This window comes from Stegostoma tigrinum, chromosome 3 (assembly GCF_030684315.1).
Source record: "Stegostoma tigrinum isolate sSteTig4 chromosome 3, sSteTig4.hap1, whole genome shotgun sequence".
NCBI classification, from domain to species: Eukaryota; Metazoa; Chordata; class Chondrichthyes; order Orectolobiformes; family Stegostomatidae; genus Stegostoma; species Stegostoma tigrinum.
In genome coordinates, this window is record NC_081356.1 from 26,547,798 (window position 1) to 26,570,931 (window position 23,134).

The window sequence follows — 23,134 nt, forward strand, 5'->3', positions numbered from 1 at the left end:
CTTGCAGATGGTGATATGAGAAGGATATCATCAAATTCTGCCACCTTTGTCATACATCATCTGGAAACTGCTCTGTTTTGAAAACACAGTTGGTCTATTTTATGATTTTTCCCTTGATTATTTATTTAGACATATCTATGAAATGCCCTTCAAAGTAATAACTGATATCAAAACATGCATGACTAAAAATCTCAAAAGTCAGAAAATGATGGCATGCTTGCAACTTGTTACCAATAAGTATTTTTGAGGAAAGCCTGCCAGCTTAACAGCAACTTGCATTTACATTGTACCATTAACATGATCCCAAGGGTATTTAAAAGAGACATTACCAGAACAAATTTAACACTGAGTTACATAAGAAGATAGAAGGACAGGTGACCAAAAACCTAGTCAAAAAGTCAGATTTTAATGGGCATCTTAAAGGTAGAAAAGTGGAAAGGTTTAGCAAGTGAAATCTGAAGCTTAGGGCCTAGACAGCCTAACGCACAGGCACTAATGCTGGAGGGAATAAAATTAGGGATGTTTAAGAAATGAGTATTGCAGAGGTGCAGATAAAACAGAGGATTGCAGGGCAAGAGAAGCTAACAAAAACAAGTAAGTGGATAAGACCATAAAAGGATTTGGCAACAAGGATTTGTTTTCCCCAATCAGGGAATGTTTGTAGGAAGAATTGAAGACAAATTGAACAGTACAGCAATAACTTTGACATCATACAAGTGCCAGGCAATGACCATCTCCAGTGAGAAAGAACTTAACCATCTCACTTTGAAATTAAACAGCATTACCATTACTAAATCCCCCACTATCAATAAGAGTCACCATTGACCAGAAACCTGACTGAGCCAGCTATGTTAATACTGAGGCTATAAGAATAGGCCGGAGCCTTGAAGTTCAACAGCAAGTACCGCGCTGCCTAACTTCACAAAACCTTTCTATCACCTGCAAGGCAGAAGTCGGGATTGTGATGGAATGCTTTCCACCTTCCTAGATGAGTGCAGCTCCAATAACATGCAAGAAGCTTGACACCATCCACAAACTTGAGTATTCTAAGTACCAGCACCAATAGTCATTCCCTCCACCACTGACACTCAGTGGCAGCATTGTACACCATGTGCAAAATATGCCAAGGATCCTTTGGCAGTACTTTGTAAATCTATAACCTACTACCTAGAAAGACAAAGGATAACAATTGCATGGGAACCTGCAACCTCCCTACAAGTCCTACATCACCCTGACTTAGAACTTGATCACTGTTTCTTTACTGTTACTAGGTTGAAATACTGGAACTACACAGTAGTTCAATAAGGCATCTCACTATCATCTTCTCAATGACAATAATGCATTGGCAAAAATGTTCACTTTTGCAGTGATGCCCACAGACAGTACATGAAAAAAATGCGTTCTCTGGTTATCATGCAAAGATTCTCCCTCTTTATTCTCCTAAAATGATTTATGATTTTGAACACTTCCATTAAATACTGCCATAGAATTCTCTGCTCTAAGGAGATCAATCCAATCTTCTCTATTCTCAATATGCAATGCAAGCCCTGCACGGCTATTATCATTCTTGTAAATCTCTTCTAAAGCTAAACTAGATTAGGACCACAGAAGACTCAGCAAGTAGCACAGTGGAATTGTAATTGTAGGCCTTAGGTTCTAGTCTCCAGTCTGCTGAGTTAGCTAATCTCGGCTGCTATTTGTAGGGATTCTATAATTAGCTGGAGTATTTATAGGCTATGGATTGGAAAATATGACCAGGTTCCTACATGTTATTGCTAGGCAGTGATTTCTTTTGGAAATGTGCTTGTATTAATGGGGGAGTAACGGGTTGCAGTATGGCTGTGGTACCCACTGCAGTTGAGCTATTCCTGGACACGTCATCAGTATTCTGGGAACTGGGGTATAAAAGAATGAAAATTATGCTGCAGTTGTGTAGAATCTGGTCAGATTCCATTTAGTGCATTGTGTTCTGAACTGAACACCACACGTCAGGAAAGAGATGTCGATATTGGATAGGGTGCAATACAGATTCACTCGTTTAATATCAGGGTTTATAGGATTAAATAATAAAATCAGGTTGTTTCATCTTGTTTTGTATTCCCTTGAATATAGAAGAGTAAGGGCATTTTAAGTTGATTAGAGGAGTCGATAGTTTCTCTCAGCTGACCCTATTTCTTCTAGTGGAGGAATTCCAGGTATAATCAGTTTAACCTTAAAATTAGAACTTCATTCCTCAAGGATCATGCCAGAAAGCACTTCTTCAGACTAAAATCAATGAAAATCTGGAACTCTCTCCTCCAGAAATGCTGTTACAACTTGAGAGGATATTGTATTGAAAATTCCAAAATTGATAAATTTTTGATGGGTAAGTGTATTAGATGTTATAGAGTTATAATGGATAGACGGAATCAAGTTACAGATTAGCCATGAGCTAATTGAATGGCAGAACAGATCTGAGGGATTAAATTGTCTTCTCTTTTTTTTCCTATGATAATTTTTCAAGGTAAAATATGGGGTAATACACCAACAGCAGCCCAGTAAGGAGCAAGACAGGTGAAGGGGTGCAATGGATCAGAAGACAAAACATATAAAAAGGAAAAAAAAACTGCCAGAAAGTATTTAATTATGTTTAAAGTGTTACAGTATTTATGCAATTGTCACTGGTATCTGGAGAGGAATTCCATTATATAGGACAATGAGAAATTGCAATGCTTTGAATGATGGTAAGTCCCAAGCCTACAAACTCTACTACCTAGGACAAGTGCATGGAAACACGACCACCTGCAAGATCTCCTCAACGTCACACAATATCCTGACTTGGGAATATATCACGATTCCTTGACTATCACTGGTCTAATTTCTGGCACGCCTGACCTAACAGAATTTTAGGTATTTTGTACAAGACAGTGGCTCTGAAAGTGTTAATGGTGAAGTTGAAGTTGCTTCATCAACCTAACCGATGTCATAATGTCTTTGGGTGGAGGCTGTCACTTTCTAAACTTTGCAGGAAGCATACAGCACCTGAGTATCCCAGTAATTATGCTTGACAAGTAATACAGTTATTGCTGTCAGGCAATATGACATGTTGTCAAATAAGTCAACTGCCCCTTCTTTAAAGACAAAGCAGTGGTGGATTTTCTACCATTGATCTTTAGATAGGCCCTAGACAGAATATAAGCAAAACAAGATTGGTGAAAGCAAACTACCTCCACCACCCTTGGCTCCCATTCTGGAAGTGGAGGCAAATATCACAGGCATTTCAGCAGGTTCGAGAAGGTGGCTAACCACCATTCCTGAGAACATATAAGGATGTGTAATAAATACTTACGCCTCAAAAAGAAGTATACTCTCCAGACTGAGTGATAAGTTGGGGAGTGATGTCACAAACTACAGCACAATGCAAGAAAGAAACTAACTGGTGAGCAGAGATAGTTGGAACTGCCAATGCTACAGTCAGAGATAGCACAGTGTGGAGCTGGAGGAAAACAGCAAGCCAGGCAGCATCAGAGGAGCAGGAAAGCTGACACTTGGGATCAGGATTCTTCTCCAGAATTTCTGACCTGAAATGTCAGCTTTCCTGCACCTCTGATGCTGCCTGGCTTGTTCCTCCAGCTCCACACTGTGTTATATTTGGTGAGCAGATTGGGTGAATTTCCTGTTCTTTACAGCAACAGTAGGGTCTCCAGTTTGTGTTTAGGTCTCCAGTGGTTTTCCTCTCTCTTGTGTTAAAATAACTCTTTAATTATCAGATTGATATCCCTTTGTTTAGTTTATATAAATCATTAAAATACCATTACAGCGAAATGTAAAGAGCAGGGAGTCTCTTAGTTAAATTAAATATGATAGTGATGGCAGGTCAGATGATATGTTGCTCCTGCAGCAAGTGGACACTGCTGGAGAATATGTTCAAGAATAAATACATCTGTAGTAAATGCTTGCAGCACAAGGAACTTCAGATCGCAGTTGAGGGGCTAGAGTCTGAATTACAGACATTGTTACAAATCTTGGAAGGGGAAGATTACATGGGCACTTTGTTCCAAAGGGGGGTCGCACTGCTCAGATTAAATCTGTGATCAGGAACAGGATAGTGTGACTGCAGGTGAGGCTGATTTGAGGGCCAAAGGGATAAAAATTGAGGAGCCTTGGCCCCTGCATTTAGAAGGTTCTTGTAAACTGCACAGTCAAGAGTTGTGTCTGCAAGGAGGATACGCAAACTGACCACAGCATCTTGGTATGGGGAGCCATTCAAGTGGATAAAGGAAATATAGTTGCAGTTGGGAGCTGTATAATTTATGAGATAGATACTTTTCTTGTAGTCATGAGTGGGATTGCTAAAGGCGGTGGGGCCTATCTGGTGGCAGGGTTAAGGTCATCTTCTTGGGATACTGGACAAGAATTTAGAGAGAGAGGGGGAGCGATCCAGGAATCATTGTTCATGTTGATACCAACGCCAATGGTTGTACTAGAAAATAGATTTTCCTGAATGACTTTGAACAGTTGTGAACTCAATTAAAAAGCAAAACCTGGATGACTACCTGGGCCACAGGTAAACTGCACAAGGTCAGCAAAGGCATTGCTCCAGAGACTGGTGCGGGAAGAATGGATTTCTGTTCATGGGACACTGGCAGCTATTTTAGGGTAGAAGGAAATTATTGTAGTGGGACGGCATTCACTTGAATCATGATTGGAACAGCGTATAGGTGAATTGAATAACTCAGGCTGTAGTGAGAAGTTTAAGCTAATTTGCGGGGTGTGGGCTTTGGAGAGGGAAAAGGTAGACTTTCAAAACAACGGGAATGGCAGCATTACAGGGAAGCTATGTGGATAACAAGAATCAGAGTGGAACAGGGAGAAACAGAATATACAAACACAGAAAACACCGGTAAATAGGGTCAAAGGGGGAATATCGTTGCAAGGCAAAATCAATAGCTCTCTACTTGAATGTATGCAGTATTCAGGACAAGATAGATGAGTTAATGCTTAAATATAGGTTAACAGGTATGATCTTATTGCAATTACAGAGATATGGTTACAAGGAGATAAAGGTTGGGAGCTAAATATTCAGGGGTATGTGACTTCTCAGAAGGAAATATGGGAAGGAAAGGGTGGTGGGGTAGCACTGTTGGTACAGAATGCAATAAGCATGATTGCAAGAAATGATCTTGAATAGGAAGACTTGGGAGTCCCTGTTCGTGGGGGGGAAGACATAAAAAGGGAAAAGAAGATGCCGGTAGGAGTCGTCTATAGGCCTCCAAACAATGGTTATACAGGGAACTGGGAAAAAAAATCAAGAGATGGTGAGTGCATGTAACAAAGGCAGAAACTTAGTCATGGGTGACTTCAAGTTTCATGTATATTGGGATAGTTAGAATGGCAGAGGAAGCCATAAGAAAGAATTCATACTATGTATTCAGGACAATTTCCTAGAACAACATGTGGTATATCTAACCAGCTATTTTAGACACAATGATGAATAATGAGGCAGATTTAATAAATTATTTCAGTGTAAATGATCCCCTCAGATACAGGACAATAACACGGTGGAATTTAGCATTCAGTTTGAGAGAGAGCAACTTAGGTCAGAAACAACTGTGCTGGCTAAACTAAGGGAATTACAAAGGAATGAAGGCAGAGTTGGCTGGAGTGAACTGAGAGAAGAGTTTAGCAGTAAAAGCATTTGAAAAACAATGGCAGATACTTAAGAAAATTGTTCATGGTTCACAGCAAAGATATATTCCAGTTAAGAAGAAGGCAGCTTCTAGGAAGGGATTAAGCTAACCATGGTTACCCAGGGAAGTTAAGGACAGCATTAGATTGAAGGAAGAAAACATACAATGTGGCAAAAATTAGTGGAAAGCCAGAGGATCACACTACAAGACAATACAATATCCCTTTATTGTCACGTGTGCTCCATTGTATGAGTACAGTGAAAGAGTTTTACAATGTCTGCTTCTTATGGCAAAATCTTAGGTACAAGTACCTAGGTACAATTCGTGGAGTAGGAAAATTTTAAAAAGCAACAAAAAATATCACAGACAAAAAGAGGGAGCAAATAAACTTTGAGGATAAACTTGCAAGCAATATCAAAATGGATAGTAAGAGCTTCAAAAGTGAGCATAGGGCCTTTAGGGAATGGGGCTGGAAAATAATAATAGGGAGCCAGGAAATGGCAGAGGAGTCGAATAAATACTTTCCATCAGTCTTCACACTAGAAGACACAAGTAGCATATATTCAAGGCTCAAAAGGAGAAGGAATACGTGTCACCAATGAAAAAGTGTTAGAGAATCTAATGGGTCTAAGGATCAATAAGCCCCCTGGACCTGATGGGATGCATCCTAGAATATTAAAGAAAGCAGCTGCAGAGATAGTGAATGGACTGGTAATAACTCCCCAGGAATCCTGAGGTTCTGATAAAATTCCAGAGGACTGCAAAACTGCCAATGTAACACCTTTATTAAAATAAGACAGGAGACGTAGAAGGTAACCATAGGTCAGTTAACATCTGTTCTTGGGAAAATATTACAGTCTATTGTAAAGGTTGCAATGGCAGTGCTTTCAGAAATGCATATGATTAAGCATGGCTTCACGAAGGGAAAGTTGTACCTGACAAATTTATTAGAATTCTTTGAGAAGGTAACAAGTGGGGTAAAGAGAGAACAGTGGATAAGAAAGAACAAAGAACAATACAGCACAGGAATGGCCCCTTTGGCCCTTGAAGCCTGCACTGACACATGTAATATATTTGGATTTTCAGAAGGCATTTGATAAGGTATCATGGTTTTAGCTACTTAATAAGAACCCATAATGCTGGAGCCAGTATATTAGCATGAATTGGCCACAATTATTTACGATATATGTTAATGATTTGGATGATGAATGTGAATGTACTATCAACAAGTTTGTGGACATCACAGGGACAGGTGGGAAGGCAGGTAGTCAGGATAACACAAAGAGTTTCAGAGGGAGATGGTCAGGTTAAGCAAGTAGGCAAAAACTTGGCAGGTCGGACACAGAGAAATGTGAGGTTATGCGTTTTGGCAGGAAACACAGAGAAGTTCCAATTATTTAAATGGAGAAAGACTGCAGAAAGCTATGAAATAAAGACGATTTGGGAGTCCTCATCCACGAATCAAAAAAAGGCTAGCTTCTAAGTTCAGCAAGTAATAGGGAAAGCAAATTGAATGTTGATCTTTGTTTCAAAGAGTTTGAAGTAAAGAAGTAGGGATGTTTTCCAAAAAAAATTGCCAGAAAACTCAGGGAGGATTCAGAAAGGAGAGGGTTCACTCAGTTGATATCACGTATAGAAGGCCTTATGAGAGTGGTTCAAATACATTAAGCACTCATTGGAATATAGGTGAGACTGAGGCACCCTTATTATGATATTTAAGATTCATGGGAGACTAGACAGGTCAGATGCTGTTTTCCCTTTCGGGAGAGTCTGGGAGTAGAGGGCATAATCTCAGAGGCAGCGTTGGTCCAGAGGAGGAACTTCTTCTCTCAGAAAGTGGTGAGATTTGCAGAAGGTGGGCTGTTAAAGATGTTCAAGGCTGAGATAGTCAGATTTTTAATCAGCAAAAGAATCAAAGGTTATGATCAACTTGAACAACAGAGTGGACTTGATGGGCTGAATGGCCTTCTGCTCGAATGCTTTGTGATCTTATGGTCTTATGATTAAATTATATTATCATGATTTTATCATTTAAATAATTCAACAATTTTGTTTCAAATTCTACACATGCTGTCATTCGAAGTATGGGAGGATGAAGGGACATAACGGCAGCGAGCTAATATGCTATCGGGCTGAAGCATTCTATAAGTTCTTGAATTGCTGTACACGTTCGTTAGTTTACGTAGCATTTTGAACACATTCCTGTTTAATATCGATATTTTCACTCGGACCCTCGGATTGAATTAGTTTTTATTTCTGTATTGCAATGAGCAGTTTTATAAGAGGTTCCGATTTAATACAGAAAATGTCTACATGTTCCCACGTTGCAGGGGAGCGAGACATGTTCTACCTTGCCAAGGAATAAACATGAATGTCATGCCACCTACAGGCACATACAGAAATCCAAATAGCATTCTTGGCATGTCTCCCATTGTGGTGCGCTGTAGCTTTTCGGTTAATTCCGGCAACATCTGCGGACAGTTTCCGTTGCGCCTAAAACGAGCTCGAAAAGGGCTGGTTCGATTACAGTTCAAGTTTCCGCTAAAACTGAATTGCATTGTCGGAAACGTAAAGTCTTCGATGAGCAGTCGGGGTACGACAGATAATGTAATTCTTCCCATCAAAACGTATGCTTAATGGTATTTAAGAAGACAGGCACCGTGTTTTTAATATACAGCCGAGCATTGCTTTACTACCAAGAAGCAAGCAAGTCTCCGGCTGTTCACCTTGAGAACGGCTTAAAAATTCCAAACCACTTTACTGATGTGCACAAGTAAATTTCCCAACCCGTTGCCCTGGCTCAACTGATTCCGTACCATTGAAGGAAAACAAAATAAAACTCAAAATTCCTTTGGGATCTAATTAACTTGCAGGTACCCAACATGTGACTAGTACCTGTTTGCAGAGACAGAGCGTTTACCAAAGTGAGGTCTGAGATAATGGGAACTGCAGATGCTGGAGATTCCAAGATAATAAAATGTGAGGCTGGATGAACACAGCAGGCCAAGCAGCATCTCAGGAGCACATGAAGGGTCTAGGCCCGAAACGTCAGCTTTTGTGCTCCTGAGATGCTGCTTGGCCTGCTGTGTTCATCCAGCCTCACATTTTATTACCAAAGTGAGGTCTGTTGGATTCACACCTCACTCCCAAGTTAGGGAATCTGCACAGAATACTGCTGCAGTTGTTGCTCTACTAACATTGCGAAGATTAAAAATAAAGGTTTAAAAAAACTCTCGTGTCCAACGGGAGCACATCATTCCACTTTACAGATATATTACAGCTGGTGCAAAATGAAGTTCTCAGAGATTAAGATCGAATCAAACCACTTGCCTAATTTTGATTCAGAAAGGAATGCAGTGCATTTGCCATGTCGATGTAAGGCCAAAAATACTTTACTTAACGATATATGAGATATTATGCAAAAAAATATTGCTGTTGAGTTAAAAAAAAGTACCACAAAATCGATGTTAACAAGACGCTCGTGTCTTGGACACAACACTCACATCAGCTAGATAATGTAATAGCCTGAAGTTTAGGTGTTTGACTAATAGAAAGCTTAAGTTTACACATCAATAAAAAAAATGTGTGCACTCATATACAGCGGTAGAATTTTTCACCCAACCCAATTAGATTTCTGAAAACTGCCTTATTTGTAACATTTAATATAAATTTAATTTCATTAGTTTAATTTCACAGCATAGCCCATTACATCCCTGATGGGAAGGTTAAAAAAATGCTGTTCAACACAATCCCACTTTACAGTTCTTGATCTCTCAGTTTATGAGTTACAGTTCCTCAACTGGGTATCCAAGTGCTTTATAAAATATTGTGAGAGTTTCTGTCTCTATCACCCTTTCAGGCAGTGAGTCCCAGACTCCTATGACTATCCGGGTGAACAGAAATTCCCAGCACTCCTCTAATCCTCCCATCAATTGAGTTATATCTGTGCCCCTGGCAAACAGGACTGGGCAGAGCCTTCCTATACCAAACCTTCATTCTTCTCGTTACCACAATTAAATCTGCCCTCAGCCTCCTCCATTACAAAACTACCTGGTCAACACAATCTTTTATCATAATTAAATTTTCCAAATGGTGGCAATATCCATGTAAATCCATCTGAACCCTCTCTACTGAAATCATATTCCTGAAATTTGGTGACCTGAAATGTATAATGTAACTGTGGCCTAAGTCGAATTTTAAACAGTTCTAGCATACCTTTGCCACAATTATATTTTATGCCTTGACCAATGAAGTATCCAGTGTAATTTTTTTAACCACCAGGTCCTGTTACTATCAGTGGATTGTAGTATACACTCCACAGTCCAATCACTCCTCTGCACTTCTCAGCATTCTACCATTTATTGTGTATTCCCTAGCATGATTTGCCACTTGCCACTTGCGAAGATCTTTGCATCCTCGCTCTCCACTGGAGTCGTACCTGAGGACTGGAGAGAGGCAAATGTAATTCCTCTCTTCAAGAAAGGAAATAGGGAAATCCCCGGCAATTATAGACCGGTAAGTCTCACGTCTGTCGTCTGCAAGGTGTTAGAAAGGATTCTGAGGGATAAGATTTATGACCATCTGGAAGAGCATGGCTTGATCAAATACAGTCAACACGGCTTTGTGAGGGGTAGGTCATGCCTTACAAACCTTATCGAGTTTTTTGAGGATGTGACTAGTAAGGTTGATGAGGGTCAAGCTGTGGATGTGGTGTATATGGACTTCAGTAAGGCATTTGACAAGGTTCCCCATGGAAGGCTCATTCAGAAGGTCAGGAGGAATGGGATACAGGGGAACTTAGCTGCTTGGATACAGAATTGGCTGGCCAACAGAAGACAGCGAGTGGTAGTAGAAGGAAAATATTCTGCCTGGAAGTCAGTGGTGAGTGGGGTTCCACAGGGCTCTGTCCTTGGGCCTCTACTGTTTGTAATTTTTATTAATGACTTGGACGAGGGAATTGAAGGATGGGTCAGCAAGTTTGCAGACGACACAAAGGTCGGAGGTGTCGTTGACAGTGTAGAGGGCTGTTGTAGGCTGCAGCGGGACATTGACAGGATGCAGAGATGGGCTGAGAGGTGGCAGATGGAGTTCAACCTGGATAAATGCGAGGTGATGCATTTTGGAAGGTCGAATTTGAAAACTGAGTACAGGATTAAGGATAGGATTCTTGGCAGCGTGGAGGAACAGAGGGATCTTGGTGTGCAGATACATAGATCCCTTAAAATGGCCACCCAAGTGGACAGGGTTGTTAAGAAAGCATATGGTGTTTTGGCTTTCATTAACAGGGGGATTGAGTTTAAGAGTCGTGAGATCTTGTTGCAGCTCTATAAAACTTTGGTTAGACCGCACTTGGAATACTGCGTCCAGTTCTGGGCGCCCTATTATAGGAAAGATGTGGATGCTTTGGAGAGGGTTCAGAGGAGGTTTACCAGGATGCTGCCTGGACTGGAGGGCTTATCTTATGAAGAGAGGTTGACTGAGCTCGGTCTCTTTTCATTGGAGAAAAGGAGGAGGAGAGGGGACCTAATTGAGGTATACAAGATAATGAGAGGCATAGATAGAGTCGATAGCCAGAGACTATTTCCCAGGGCAGAAATGGCTAGCACGAGGGGTCATAGTTTTAAGCTGGTTGGTGGAAAGTATAGAGGGGATGTCAGAGGCAGGTTCTTTACGCAGAGAGTTGTGAGAGCATGGAATGCGTTGCCAGCAGCAGTTGTGGAAGCAAGGTCATTGGGGTCATTTAAGAGACTGCTGGACATGCATATGGTCACAGAAATTTGAGGGTGCATCCATGAGGATCAATGGTCGGCACAACATTGTGGGCTGAAGGGCCTGTTCTGTGCTGTACTGTTCTATGTTCTATGTTCTATGTTCTATGATTTGTCCCTGTGAAATGCCTTAGCTCAGACATCTCCAGGATGAATTCCATGTGCCACTTTTCTAGCTAACTAGTCTGTTGATATCTTGCTGTAGTCTACAGCTTTCTTCATTGCCAACAACACAGCCAATTCATTTACCATTTGTAAATTTCCAATCATTCCTTCTACAATTAAGAACCATCACAAATAAAAAAAAGATTTAGTACAGCCATACAAATTCCACAGGAAACAGCCTTGTAGTCAGAAAATCACTCATTATTACCCTTTATGTCCTACCACTGAGTTAATTTTTTTTATCCAACTTGATAATTTTCCTTGGTTCTTTTGGGCTTTTGTATTTCTGACCAGTCATCCTGAAGGGACAATGTTTATTACTTTAGCAAAATCTACATAGGCAAAATCAAATACCCTATTTTCACTGACCTCCATGTTACCTTCTCAAAATGTCCAATAAACTTAAGACAGAAGATAAATAGTTTATTACGATAAGTATAAACTATCAAATTTTAACTTCCATCAGTGGTTTATATAAAGCTAAATACTGACCTAAGACAGCGCCATGACAACCTGACTACAGATTGTGGCAAGTCCAGAGACCCACATAGCATAAACAAACTGTTGTCTGCACTAAAATGACCATTTATCTAAAGACATTGAAACCAACAACTGAGTCAACATCAAGAAATTTGCATTCCCATTTTAAATTACACTTAAATGAGAATTTAATATATTGAGCAATGAAAGGTTTGCTTGCCAACTCAGCTGGCCTGCAAAAATAATGGAGCCAGACTTATGAATTTATAGTGAAACATATTTCTGTAGATGTTTTTGAACAGAAAGAGAAAAAAAAATATTGGTAACAGAAGAGACTGTAAGACTCTGTCTGCCTGACTCTTTCTCAGCATCTCAGAAGACAGTGTTCATTGGAAAAGCAAAATGGGAAAACAACCATTTGCCCAGAATGCAACAATATTTATAAACTTCACCTCTACGAAGATACAAGTCAATAATTAAACAAATCTAAACCTTAAGTAGTGAAAGGGGAGCTTTGCATTTTTCTTCATGTCCATACCAAACACTCTTCTATTAAAAGTATTACCTGTGTTTGTGTTCAATGTTGCATTTTTACTATTTTCTCAAGGTTAATGACTCATCTAATTCCACCTTCTTTCAGTTGAAGAAACCTTGTAATTAGCTCCTTTAGTTAGATCTAGTTAGTTACGTTATTGACATAGGATACAGCTGCATTAAAAAAAAGGTCTTGTGGTGCAGTGGCAGTGTCCCTACCTCCAAGCCAGGAAGCCTGGGTTAAAGTTCCATTTGCCCCAAAGGTGTGCACGAATCATAAAGCACAAGACACACTCTTCGGTCCAACTGGTCCATGCTGACCAAGTTTCCAAAACTAAACTAGACCCATTTGCCTGTGTTTGTCCCACTATCCCTCTAAACTTTTCTTATTCATGTGCCTATCCAAATGAGTTTTAAATATTGGAAACATACCTGCATCTACCAGTTCATCTAGAAGTTCATTCCACATACGAACCACTTTCTGTGTGAAAGAGTTGCCCCTCGAGTTCTTTTTAAATCTTTCTCCTCTTACCTTAAAAAATGCCCTCTAGTTTTGAACTCTCCTATCCGAGGGAAAAGGCCTTTGGTATTCAACTTATCTATGCCCTTTATGATTTTATAAATCACTATAATGGTCACCCCTCAAGTTCCTATGCTCCAGTGAAAGAACTCCCAGCACATCCAGCCTCTACTCATTACGAAATGTCTACAGCTGCATGCAAACGAGTACATAAAATGTTGCAGCCAACTGAGAGAGGTTTAAAAAAAAAAGAGGGGAGCTGAATTCCCTTTCTCTTCTGGTCATAACAAGTTCCAGAAAGTTGTGCATCTTAACACAAACTAGAGTCAAGGAATGGAGAATAAAAAATTACCACAATTTGCTGAAGAGTGCTTGTTAAATTCAAATTAGTTTGCAAAATGTAGAAGTTTGTGTGACATATTATTGGTGTCATCTACCACAGGTCCAATACTGAAAGGAAGAACTTGCATTTCTACAGATCCTTTTACAACTTTAGGATATCCCAAACCACTTTACAATTAATGCATTTGAAAATTACTTCAAAGGTTAATATAATACAGGAAGTAAAATATTTATTTTGTACTCGGGATAGTTTCCTCAAAAAATGTGATAAATGATTGAATATTCTGTTTTAATAATGGTGGTTGAAGGGACTGTATCATTCATTACAGTGGATAGGACTATGAGAGAATGTCCCCAGTAGGATGCATCCTTTACAAGACGAGAAAATTAATGACAGTACAATAGCCTCCAAGCAGTTGCTTTAAATTCCGCCAATATGAACCTTGCATTTCCTGCAAATCCAACATAGAAGCAGGAAAGAGGAAGATTACCTCCCACTGCTTCAATTTTCAGTCTCAGCCACCTCTTAATTTTCCCTCTTCCCCCACATTCATCCAGAGGTTAGATTCCCTACAGTGTGGAAACAGGCCCTTCGGCCCAACAAGTCCACACCGCCCCTTGGCACATCCCACCCAGACCTATCCCCCTATAACCCACACACCCCTGAACACAATGGGCAATTTAGCATGGCCAATCCACCCAGCCTGCACATCTTTGGACTGTGGGAGGAAACCGGAGCACCTGGAGGAAACCCACGTAGACATGGGGAGAATGTGTAAACTCCAGACAGTTACCTAAGGCTGGAATCGAACTCAGGTCCCTGGCGCTGTGAGGCTGCAGGGCTAGCCACTAAGCCACCATACCGTTTGTTCTCACCCAGGAGCAGAGAGGTGGGGAAAGTTAGCAGGACTAAAAACCTCAACCACAGAATATAAGGGAGTAGGACGAGGAAGAGAATTGTGCTCAAGAGAGGTGGCGATCTCATGTGATGGACCTGCATAGAGGGACTTAGGACTCCTGTTCGAATCTTGCCCAGCAACACATGTACAGCAATCACAGCAACCAAACTCTCACAACATGTGAGGCGACAGGAATCACAGTTTAGTTTACTGACAGGGATGTTCTGGCGTCATGCAACATGCTAAAAAAATGTTATTCATGGAAGAGTCCACACTGCCATCCCTGGTTGCCCCTAAGGTGGTACTGGTGAGCTTTCTTCTTTAAACTCCATGTGATTGGGGTATTTCCAGCCTTATTAGGAGAACTCCAGGAATAACTGTTTTAAGGAAGTTCTAGGATATTCATCCAGCAGAGATATAGTTCTAATTCAGAATGGTATGTAGCTTAGATAGGACCTTGTAGATGGTGGTTCTCCCAAAAATCTTGTTCTTCTGGGTGCTACAGGTCATGGGATTGGAAAGCAAAGTTAAAACAGTTTTGGTGTGTTGCTGTAGTAGATCTGTCCTGCAAATGGTAGATAGGCTTTGAGGAGTAAGGATGGAATCAAGATACATGGCACAGAATTCCCAGCTTCTGACCTGTTCCTAGAGCCACAACATTCATATGGCTGATCGTTCAGTTCTGGTCAATGGTAAAGTCCCAGATATTGATGGCACTGAACATTGTACAATCTTCAACCGGCATTGCCACTTATGCAAGAGGGAACTTAAAAGGGAAATTAGGAGACCTAAAAGGGAAGATGAAAGGATACTGGCAGGTAAAATAAAGGAAAATCTTCCATTGCTTTAAATACATTTTAAGGGTAAAAGGATATCGATAGAAAGTGTAGGGCCCACTAAGGAACTACAGTGGTAGTACGTGTGTAGAGCCACAGGATATAGGTGGCATTCTAAAGGAATACAGTGTGTCAGTGTTCACTACTGAGAGGGATGATGTCGGTATAGAAATCAGGGAGGTCTGCAATGAAATTAAAGAAATTAGCAGAGACAGAGAGGACATTATGAATGGTCTTCTAGGCTTAAAAGTAGATAAACCTCCAGGGGCCACATAAAATGTTTCCCAGTTTGTTGAGTGAGGAAGAAACAGGAAATGGCAAGGGTGCTTACAAGTTTTCAATTACTCTCCAGCCACAGGAGAGCTACCAGAGGACTGGAGGACAGCCAATAGGGGACCATTATTCAAAAAGGGAACAAGGGAACAAGCAATAAACTAAAAAAAGCCATAAGCCACTCATTCTAACCTTGCTGACAGAGAAACTATTAGAAGCAGTTCTGAGAGACAAAATTATTATGCATTTTGGGAGACAGGGATTAAGAACAGTCAGCATGATTTTATTGAGGGGAAATGATTTCTGACCAACAGGACTAAACTTTTCAAAGGACCAGGAATGTACAGGAGGGTGATGTTTTTGATAAGGTCGTGCATGGGAGCTGATAGCAAAGGTAAGAGCCCATGGGTTCCATGGAGATTTGACAAATTGGAATCACAATGGGCTGAGTGGCAGGAAGCAAAGGGTGATGTTTGAGGGTGCTTTTCCAACTTAAAGTCGGAGTCCAGTGGGGCTCCACAGGGGTTAATTCTGGGGGGCCTTGTTGTTTGTGGCTTATACAAATGAAAATTTGAATAGAGGAGGGATGATCAGCAAGTTTGAAGATGATACAAAATGTGGTAATTAGTGAGGAGGATGGCCTCAGATGATAGGACATGGATGGGCTAGTCAGATGAGTGTTCAGTGGCAAATGGGATTCAATCTGGATAAATGTGAGATGATGTGACTGGACAGACCAAACAAGCGAAAGGAATACATGAAGAATGGAGGAGTGCTGAGGATCAGAGGGACCTTGGCGTGCATTCATACTGGCTCCTTCTTATATCAGGACAAGTTGATAAAGTGGTTAAAAAGACATTTGGTATATTTGCCTTTATTAGCTGAGGCAGAATTTAAGATAAGGGAGACAATGCTGGAACTGTATGGAACATTGGTAAGGCCACAGCCAGAGCATTACGTGTATATCTACATTATAGGAGGGGTGAAATACCACTGGTGCAGATTAGATTAATCTGGATGTTGCCAAGGCTGGATTTTCAGTTAAGAAACTGGACTGACCGGATGGGCTATTTTCCTTAAAGAGGGGGAGACTAAGATAGGATATGACTGAGATGTACAAAATTATGAGGGACATTACAGGGTAGGAGTGAAGAAACTCTTCCCCTTGATGAGGGATCAATTACAAGGGCGCAAAGATTTAAGATAAGGAGCAGAAGGCTCAGAGGAGATAGGAGGAATAAACTTTTCTCAGCCCGAGAGTGGTGAGAGTCTGGAATTCACAGTCTATAAAAGGGTGGTAAAGACAGAATTCCTCATAACATTTAAGAAATATAGAGATGTACACTTACAATGCCAAGGCATACAAGGCTGTGGGCCAAGTGCTACAAAACAGGATTAGTAAACTTAGGTGGTTGTTTTCCATTTGTGCTGTAAATCTTTATGACTATGACCTTATGATCAAAGGAAGATCTCTATCTCCCAAGCCTCCATTGCACAATTCCCTTCCTGCTCCTATGTTCTGTTATAAACATTTTTGTTCCTACTAATTTTTCAATCCTGGTCACACAGATGAACAGCAGGAAAGTGAAGATGCAGATGAAACTGTTTTTTGAAGCAGTTATTGAATGTCATTAGAAGATGGTTAGGTATATGTTGCTGATGGCTAGTTGCTACCACTTGTGCGGTGTGAATGTTATTTGAGAGTTAGCAGTCCAAAAATGAACATTATCTAAGCTTGCTATAATGGTTTCGGAGTTTTGAATGATGTGGAATTTTGTGAATTCATCAGTAAATATTTGATTTTATGGTAGAGAGAAAGTCATTGATGAAGCAGCCGAAGATGGTTACGCCTAGGCATTGCCCCAAGGAATTGGCTGAGTAATGTTCCAGGGCTGAAGTCATTGAACTGCATCAAGCCAACCATCATCTTTTGTGCTAGCTATGACTTGAATAAATGCAAAGTTCTCTCCTCTGATTCCCATGAAGTCCAGACTTGCTAAAGGATAAAGACAGTATGCCCAGTCAAATACCGTATTACAGATCTCAAAAAGAGCTTGAATTTATATCAACCCTAGTCTGGAGGATAGCATAGTGTACCATAGGCTCATTATGGCATCTCATCAATTTCCCAGCTGTCCTCTCAATTATGACACAATTAGTTAAATAGACCACGTGCTGTTTGAGAACGAGAAGCCCTTCCGGTTAGGAAGCTCAACAATCAACAGATAGAGCCCACATTCCACCCACAGTTCCTGTACTTCTACAAAACCAGCCAATTCTCACATTACTAAATAAATTAATTACTTCATAAAATGGCATTTTATCACTAATCTGGTAAGTTTAGGAACTGAATATAGAACTAATAATGCAAGAATCTCTGGTTAGAGCCAGGAAGGAGCTAGAATAGCAGTCAAAATGAGGTCTGGTCCTTTGACTGCAACAACAGAGAGACGGCATACAGGTTTCCTGTACAAGATGGCACAAAGGCTTTCTTATTACGTATGTCTCTGGTGTCTGCAATATCAGAACAAAAAAGGAAAGATCACAACTTCACACAACATAATTGGTCATCCTATTATCCAAACAAATGACCTTCCACTACAGAAACTCAACCATACCATTGTAACAGATGGAGAGCATAGGAAAAATTATTGTTTGCAGGAACACTTGATTAAGACAGGTGAAGGTAAAATTCAAATCAATCCACGAATAAAGACAAACATAAAAATTTTCAAGTAATATTCCCTTTAAAGTTTACTTCCACGAGGAAAAGCTGATTCTGGCAAGCAACTGTAACTGCTTCATACAGATTTTACAAGTTTTGGTCTGCTTTAGACTTTGCCCAAGTTTCGAATCATTAATATAATGTGAAGTGCAAATTGGTGACGTTGAAAAAATGTTAAAAGTACAAATATTGCATTAATCCAATGTTCTTTGGAATGCAAAACTGATGAGCAGCCAAATGAAATGTTACAAGATACAGACAGACACAGATGTATTCTGAATGACCAACCAAATTGCTAGAGTAGGAAAGCTGAACTTTATTTGCATATCCTTCAGTCAAAAATGCACATTTTAAAAAAATTAGTGCCCATGGATCAAAAAATTTTTTACATTCAAGTCACCATTAACCTAGAAATTATAAAAGTGATTGAGTAGCTAATCAGTTGTGTACAGAATGGTGATGGTAATTTCCAATAGTTCTCCCACACAAAGATTGCCTGAATTACTGTCATAGAACATTTGCTTCTCTAGACAAATCTTGACTCCTGGTGGGACATGGATTCAAGTTCATTATGGATTCTGATGTCAAACAAACAACCATTAGATGATATTTCACATCGGAATATATAAATCAAACATAGAAAATAAATTCAGATATTCTCCTGCATCATAGGTTTCTGGAAAAGTTCCATCTGAAAATACACTATATAGTAATTTTTGTCTACCTCATTTTGCTGCAATTGCTTTTTTTGTAAATGTTCAAACACAGGCTTACAAAATCATTTGTGAAATGGTACACTTTTAAAACAGTGAACAAAGAAAGATTTGTGCCACAAAAAGTACACTGTTTAATCAATATTAAGTGAAAAAGGTCAAATTCACTTTGTATAGGAACAAAAGTAAACCACTTCACATTCAATGCACAGTTTTTATTTTAAAGGTTGCAGTAAATTCCTAAGTTTTCAGCATACTAAAATACAAAAACAAAATAGGTCCTCTATCAGAAAGTCAGAACCAAAAACCGAGTTTGACTATGCTACAAATTTTATCACCAAAATGTTTTACTTTTTTCCAAGTAAACTACATAAGAAGGTTACGGTCTTGAACGAACACGACTGCAATGGCTAACAGTTGACTTTGATATCAATGAACAAACCACTAACAGCAGGAAGAAGTCTATAAAATATGTTGTTTCAATAGTAGTATAACCTGAATAGGAAATTATTAGAAAAGAAGCCTGTCCAAGTTACCTTGCATCATCTTCCCTTCAAATTTACCAGACGTTAGTTAACAATTCCTCTCCCAGATATTTTGTTATCTAGAATATTGGTGGGTTGACCAGAGTGATGCAGTAATGCCAATCCAAACTGCATTACTGCATTTTTTCACTAGTAATCTAATTGACTGCCAAATGAAATTGAGAATACCTAGGTTTCAATTTCAGGCTTCAGAGTTGGGTCAAGGTGTCCCTGACCATGGCTTAAAATGGTTGTTTTTCCCAATAATTTAGAAATTCATTCAAGAATAAAAATAGCAATTTGTGGAATGTATAATTTTAATATTTTCTGGCACTTGTAAGTCTTATAAAGATGAATAGTTCTATAAGGTTTCCAAAATTGATTACAAAATTTGAAACAATATTTTAATCTTGTTTTCTATACATATTACAGCAACCTTCTCTATACAGCAAAAGATCCTCAAATGTTACATGCAAAGATCGAATGTACTTCCCACTTAAACCCACAGAAACATTGTAAAACAAAAAAATCCACTAACAAGAGTCATTAGACTCTTTTGGGTCTATTTGAATTCTGCAAAACTCTTGATTCGTACCTCAGTACTTTTCATTTTGCAGATGACTATATGTCTTTTTGAATTTCAAGCCTCATCCAGGGGATTTTCCTGGAACAGAAGTGCAACAGAAAGATAACCTTGAGAATCTTGCGATTCTTGATGAGCATCTTATTCCACCTTCTTTGTCCTCCTCCTTTTGATACCTTCACTTTCTTCAGGAGTTTCACTCAAGGGTGCAGAGCACTGCGTACCCCGTGTTTCCCCTGTATTAGAAGTTTCCGTTTGAAAATGTGATTCAGTTGAAGTGGACTGCCAACTAAATGCCATATGGTACAAAGCAACTTCCATAGGTGCAAAAGGGGAATGACGAATGTTAAAGAGCACCATTGCAATCTAAAATACAAAATGATATATTTGCCAAATTGTACACAGCGGCCTGAACAATGCACAAAGAATATGAATAAAAAAACAGCATAACAATCAAAAAAGGATATATGATCAGGTAACTCAAAATTAGTCACTTTCAAAAGTACCCTAGACTGGTCAATAAAGTCTCCAAATAAATCTAAGCAAATATTTTGGTGTTGAAGTCACACACCAGATCTAAATTCAGCCTTTTTAATTTAAAAAAGGCTGAATAAAAGCTAGAATGTAAGCAAGTTTCTAAAAGTTTTAAAATTTTGCAGATGTACTAAAATGGGGAAGAAAAATGTAATTTAATATGAAGAATTACAAAATTTACTGATCAACAATTGGTTTCTGCCACCAATAAATAATGGTCACTTCATAAGCAATACTTAGTTTTTGTTGATAGCTGCTCAACCAGATTTAATAGATCATTCAAAATCTTATTTTATATAATTCAGGTCATTAAAAAAACAGCAAAAGATCATGAAACAAAAATTGAATGAATATATCATTAAGTCGGCTGAATAATACTTAACCTTTTAGGGGAGCATTTTCATGAATCTTGAACAAGTAAGCAGTTTATAAGTCATTCAGCCAAAATATGCTGAACCACTGTTCATGGTTCTTAACACTAGTTGTGTTAAACAAAGCTAATTTGTCTGTTAAAGAAACAAATGTATCTATTTGTACTGAGTAAAGAAAACACTAGACTTTGATTAAACTAAAGCAGTTTCTCTGATCATATCACTTATCCTTACAGCAAAATTGAGCACCACCCCCAAAGCAAGGGCACAACTTCCAGAATCACTAAAAAGCAACACAGTCTAAAGTTTCTGGTCTCTAAAATGCCTTGACATAAGTCAAATCATGTAAAGCCACAGAATGAATAGGCAGGAAACTAAATAAGGAACGCCTGGTGTCCCACTGAAGTATCTCATTTTTTTTCTGCATGGATTTGTTGCAGCTAACAGGAAAACCCAGGGAGGATCCAATTTTGATAACTTCATCTTTCAAGTTTTCTAAGTCTGAGAGAAATATCTTGTACATTTTAAATAGCAATACGCGTTCTCTTTGAAAATGACAGAAAAGAATTTTTCTAAAAGTCCTGTAGTCAAGCATTAGAAAATTTGAGCTTTTAAAAGCTATAACTAATCATGTAATTCAGAAAATACTGGCAAAACAAATGCACAGAAATAATTAATTTTCAATTTGCTACTTATCCTTTAGTAAAAGCAGATACATTTGACTAGATCAGATTTTAAATACTTTTGTTTATTTCTCGCACAATATTATATTAAATTATTGTATTAAAATGATACTGTAGCCCTGCGTGATATATATTGATAAATCCGTCATTTATAGCAAGTAGCCATCATCTAAATGGTAGGCATTTCAGGAGTAAGGACACAACAGTAGCTTTAATTGTATTACTAGTTCGGCAAAATGTCATGTAACTCATATGGTAGCAGAGTGAAATGAATTTGGAATATATATATAAAAATTTGTACAATATCATATGGGGCAAAAGCATGTAAACAAACATGCACAAGCTACCATATCTTAAAAACATCCCAACAGGCTTAGTTTTCACCTTGACTGTTTAAGTTTCCCTTCAAAATTTCACTTAAAATAAGGCATTCCTTTCCGTCCCACAAGATTGTCAGGCAGATGCCCGAGTGCAAAACGAAGGTTCTTTCCCAGTTGAAAGTGCTGTATCATGATGGCATGAAGAGAAACAAGATTTAAGCTCATCCAATTAGGAGTTTTATTGTCATAATCAATACCCTAACATTAAGAAAAATACTTTAATGTAATTTGCTTAAAAGGGCAGCAAAATTAAGCTTTCCTCTCCCTCCATCCTTAGCAGGAACAATTTCAACCAACTTAACGTTGGTGACATGCTTATCACCTGGCTGCATTTTAAATAGAATTTAGCTGAAATCATAAACAGGAGGGGGAAGACATATCTTGAATTTTCTCTTGCAATCTATTCTTGTTTTTCAAAGTAGTACGGCATGTATAGGAAACGAAACATGAACAATCTTCAGCAACCCAACAGAAGAAATTACAAATGACATTACAATGGCAGAGGTACAGGACAGTAATTAACGCTTGGAATATCCTTTATCACCCATTAAGACTTACTTCAGAAGGGCATTTGAGAGGGTAGGCTACTAAAGAAGATAATACACGAAAGAATCCACACTGACATAAGAACAAAAATTCTGAACAGCTCATCCCAGCATTCATTATATCTGAACCATGTACATCAACCCTATATACACAGTCTGTTTTTCAAAGATCGAATAAGCCCTACAAGCACAAAATGCTACATCTCCAAATTCATTTCACTCTGCTACCATATGAGTTACATGACATTTTGCCTAACGAGTAATACAATTAAAGCTACTGTTGTGTCCTTACTCCTGAAATGCCTACCATTTAGATGATGGCTACTTGCTATAAATGATGGATTTATCAATATATATCACGCAGGGCTACAGTGTCATTTTATATTCAATTCAATACACCACTGATTATTTAGAATGTCCAGTGCAAAGCAATCGGACACAGACATGGAAAGGGTGGGCTGAGAATAGAACATAGAACATAGAACAGTACAGCACAGAACAGGCCCTTCAGCCCACAATGTTGTGCCGACCATTGATCCTCATGTATGCACCCTCAAATTTCTGTGACCATGTGCATGTCCAGCAGTCTC

The 23,134-nt window shown here is 39.1% G+C and overlaps 1 protein-coding gene across 1 annotated transcript in view; it reads right to left on the minus strand.

Moving 5' to 3' along the window:
* Window positions 1-18,522: 18,522 nt before the first annotated feature.
* The window catches only part of LOC125450966 (trimeric intracellular cation channel type B-A-like), a 41,479-nt gene continuing 36,867 nt past the window's right edge, over window positions 18,523-23,134 (minus strand). Inside the window, exon 6 of the mRNA XM_048527480.2 lies at window positions 18,523-20,397. Within this exon, the coding sequence (XP_048383437.1) occupies window positions 20,173-20,397 (225 nt within the window). The 3' untranslated portion in view covers window positions 18,523-20,172. The remainder of the gene's footprint in view (window positions 20,398-23,134) is intronic.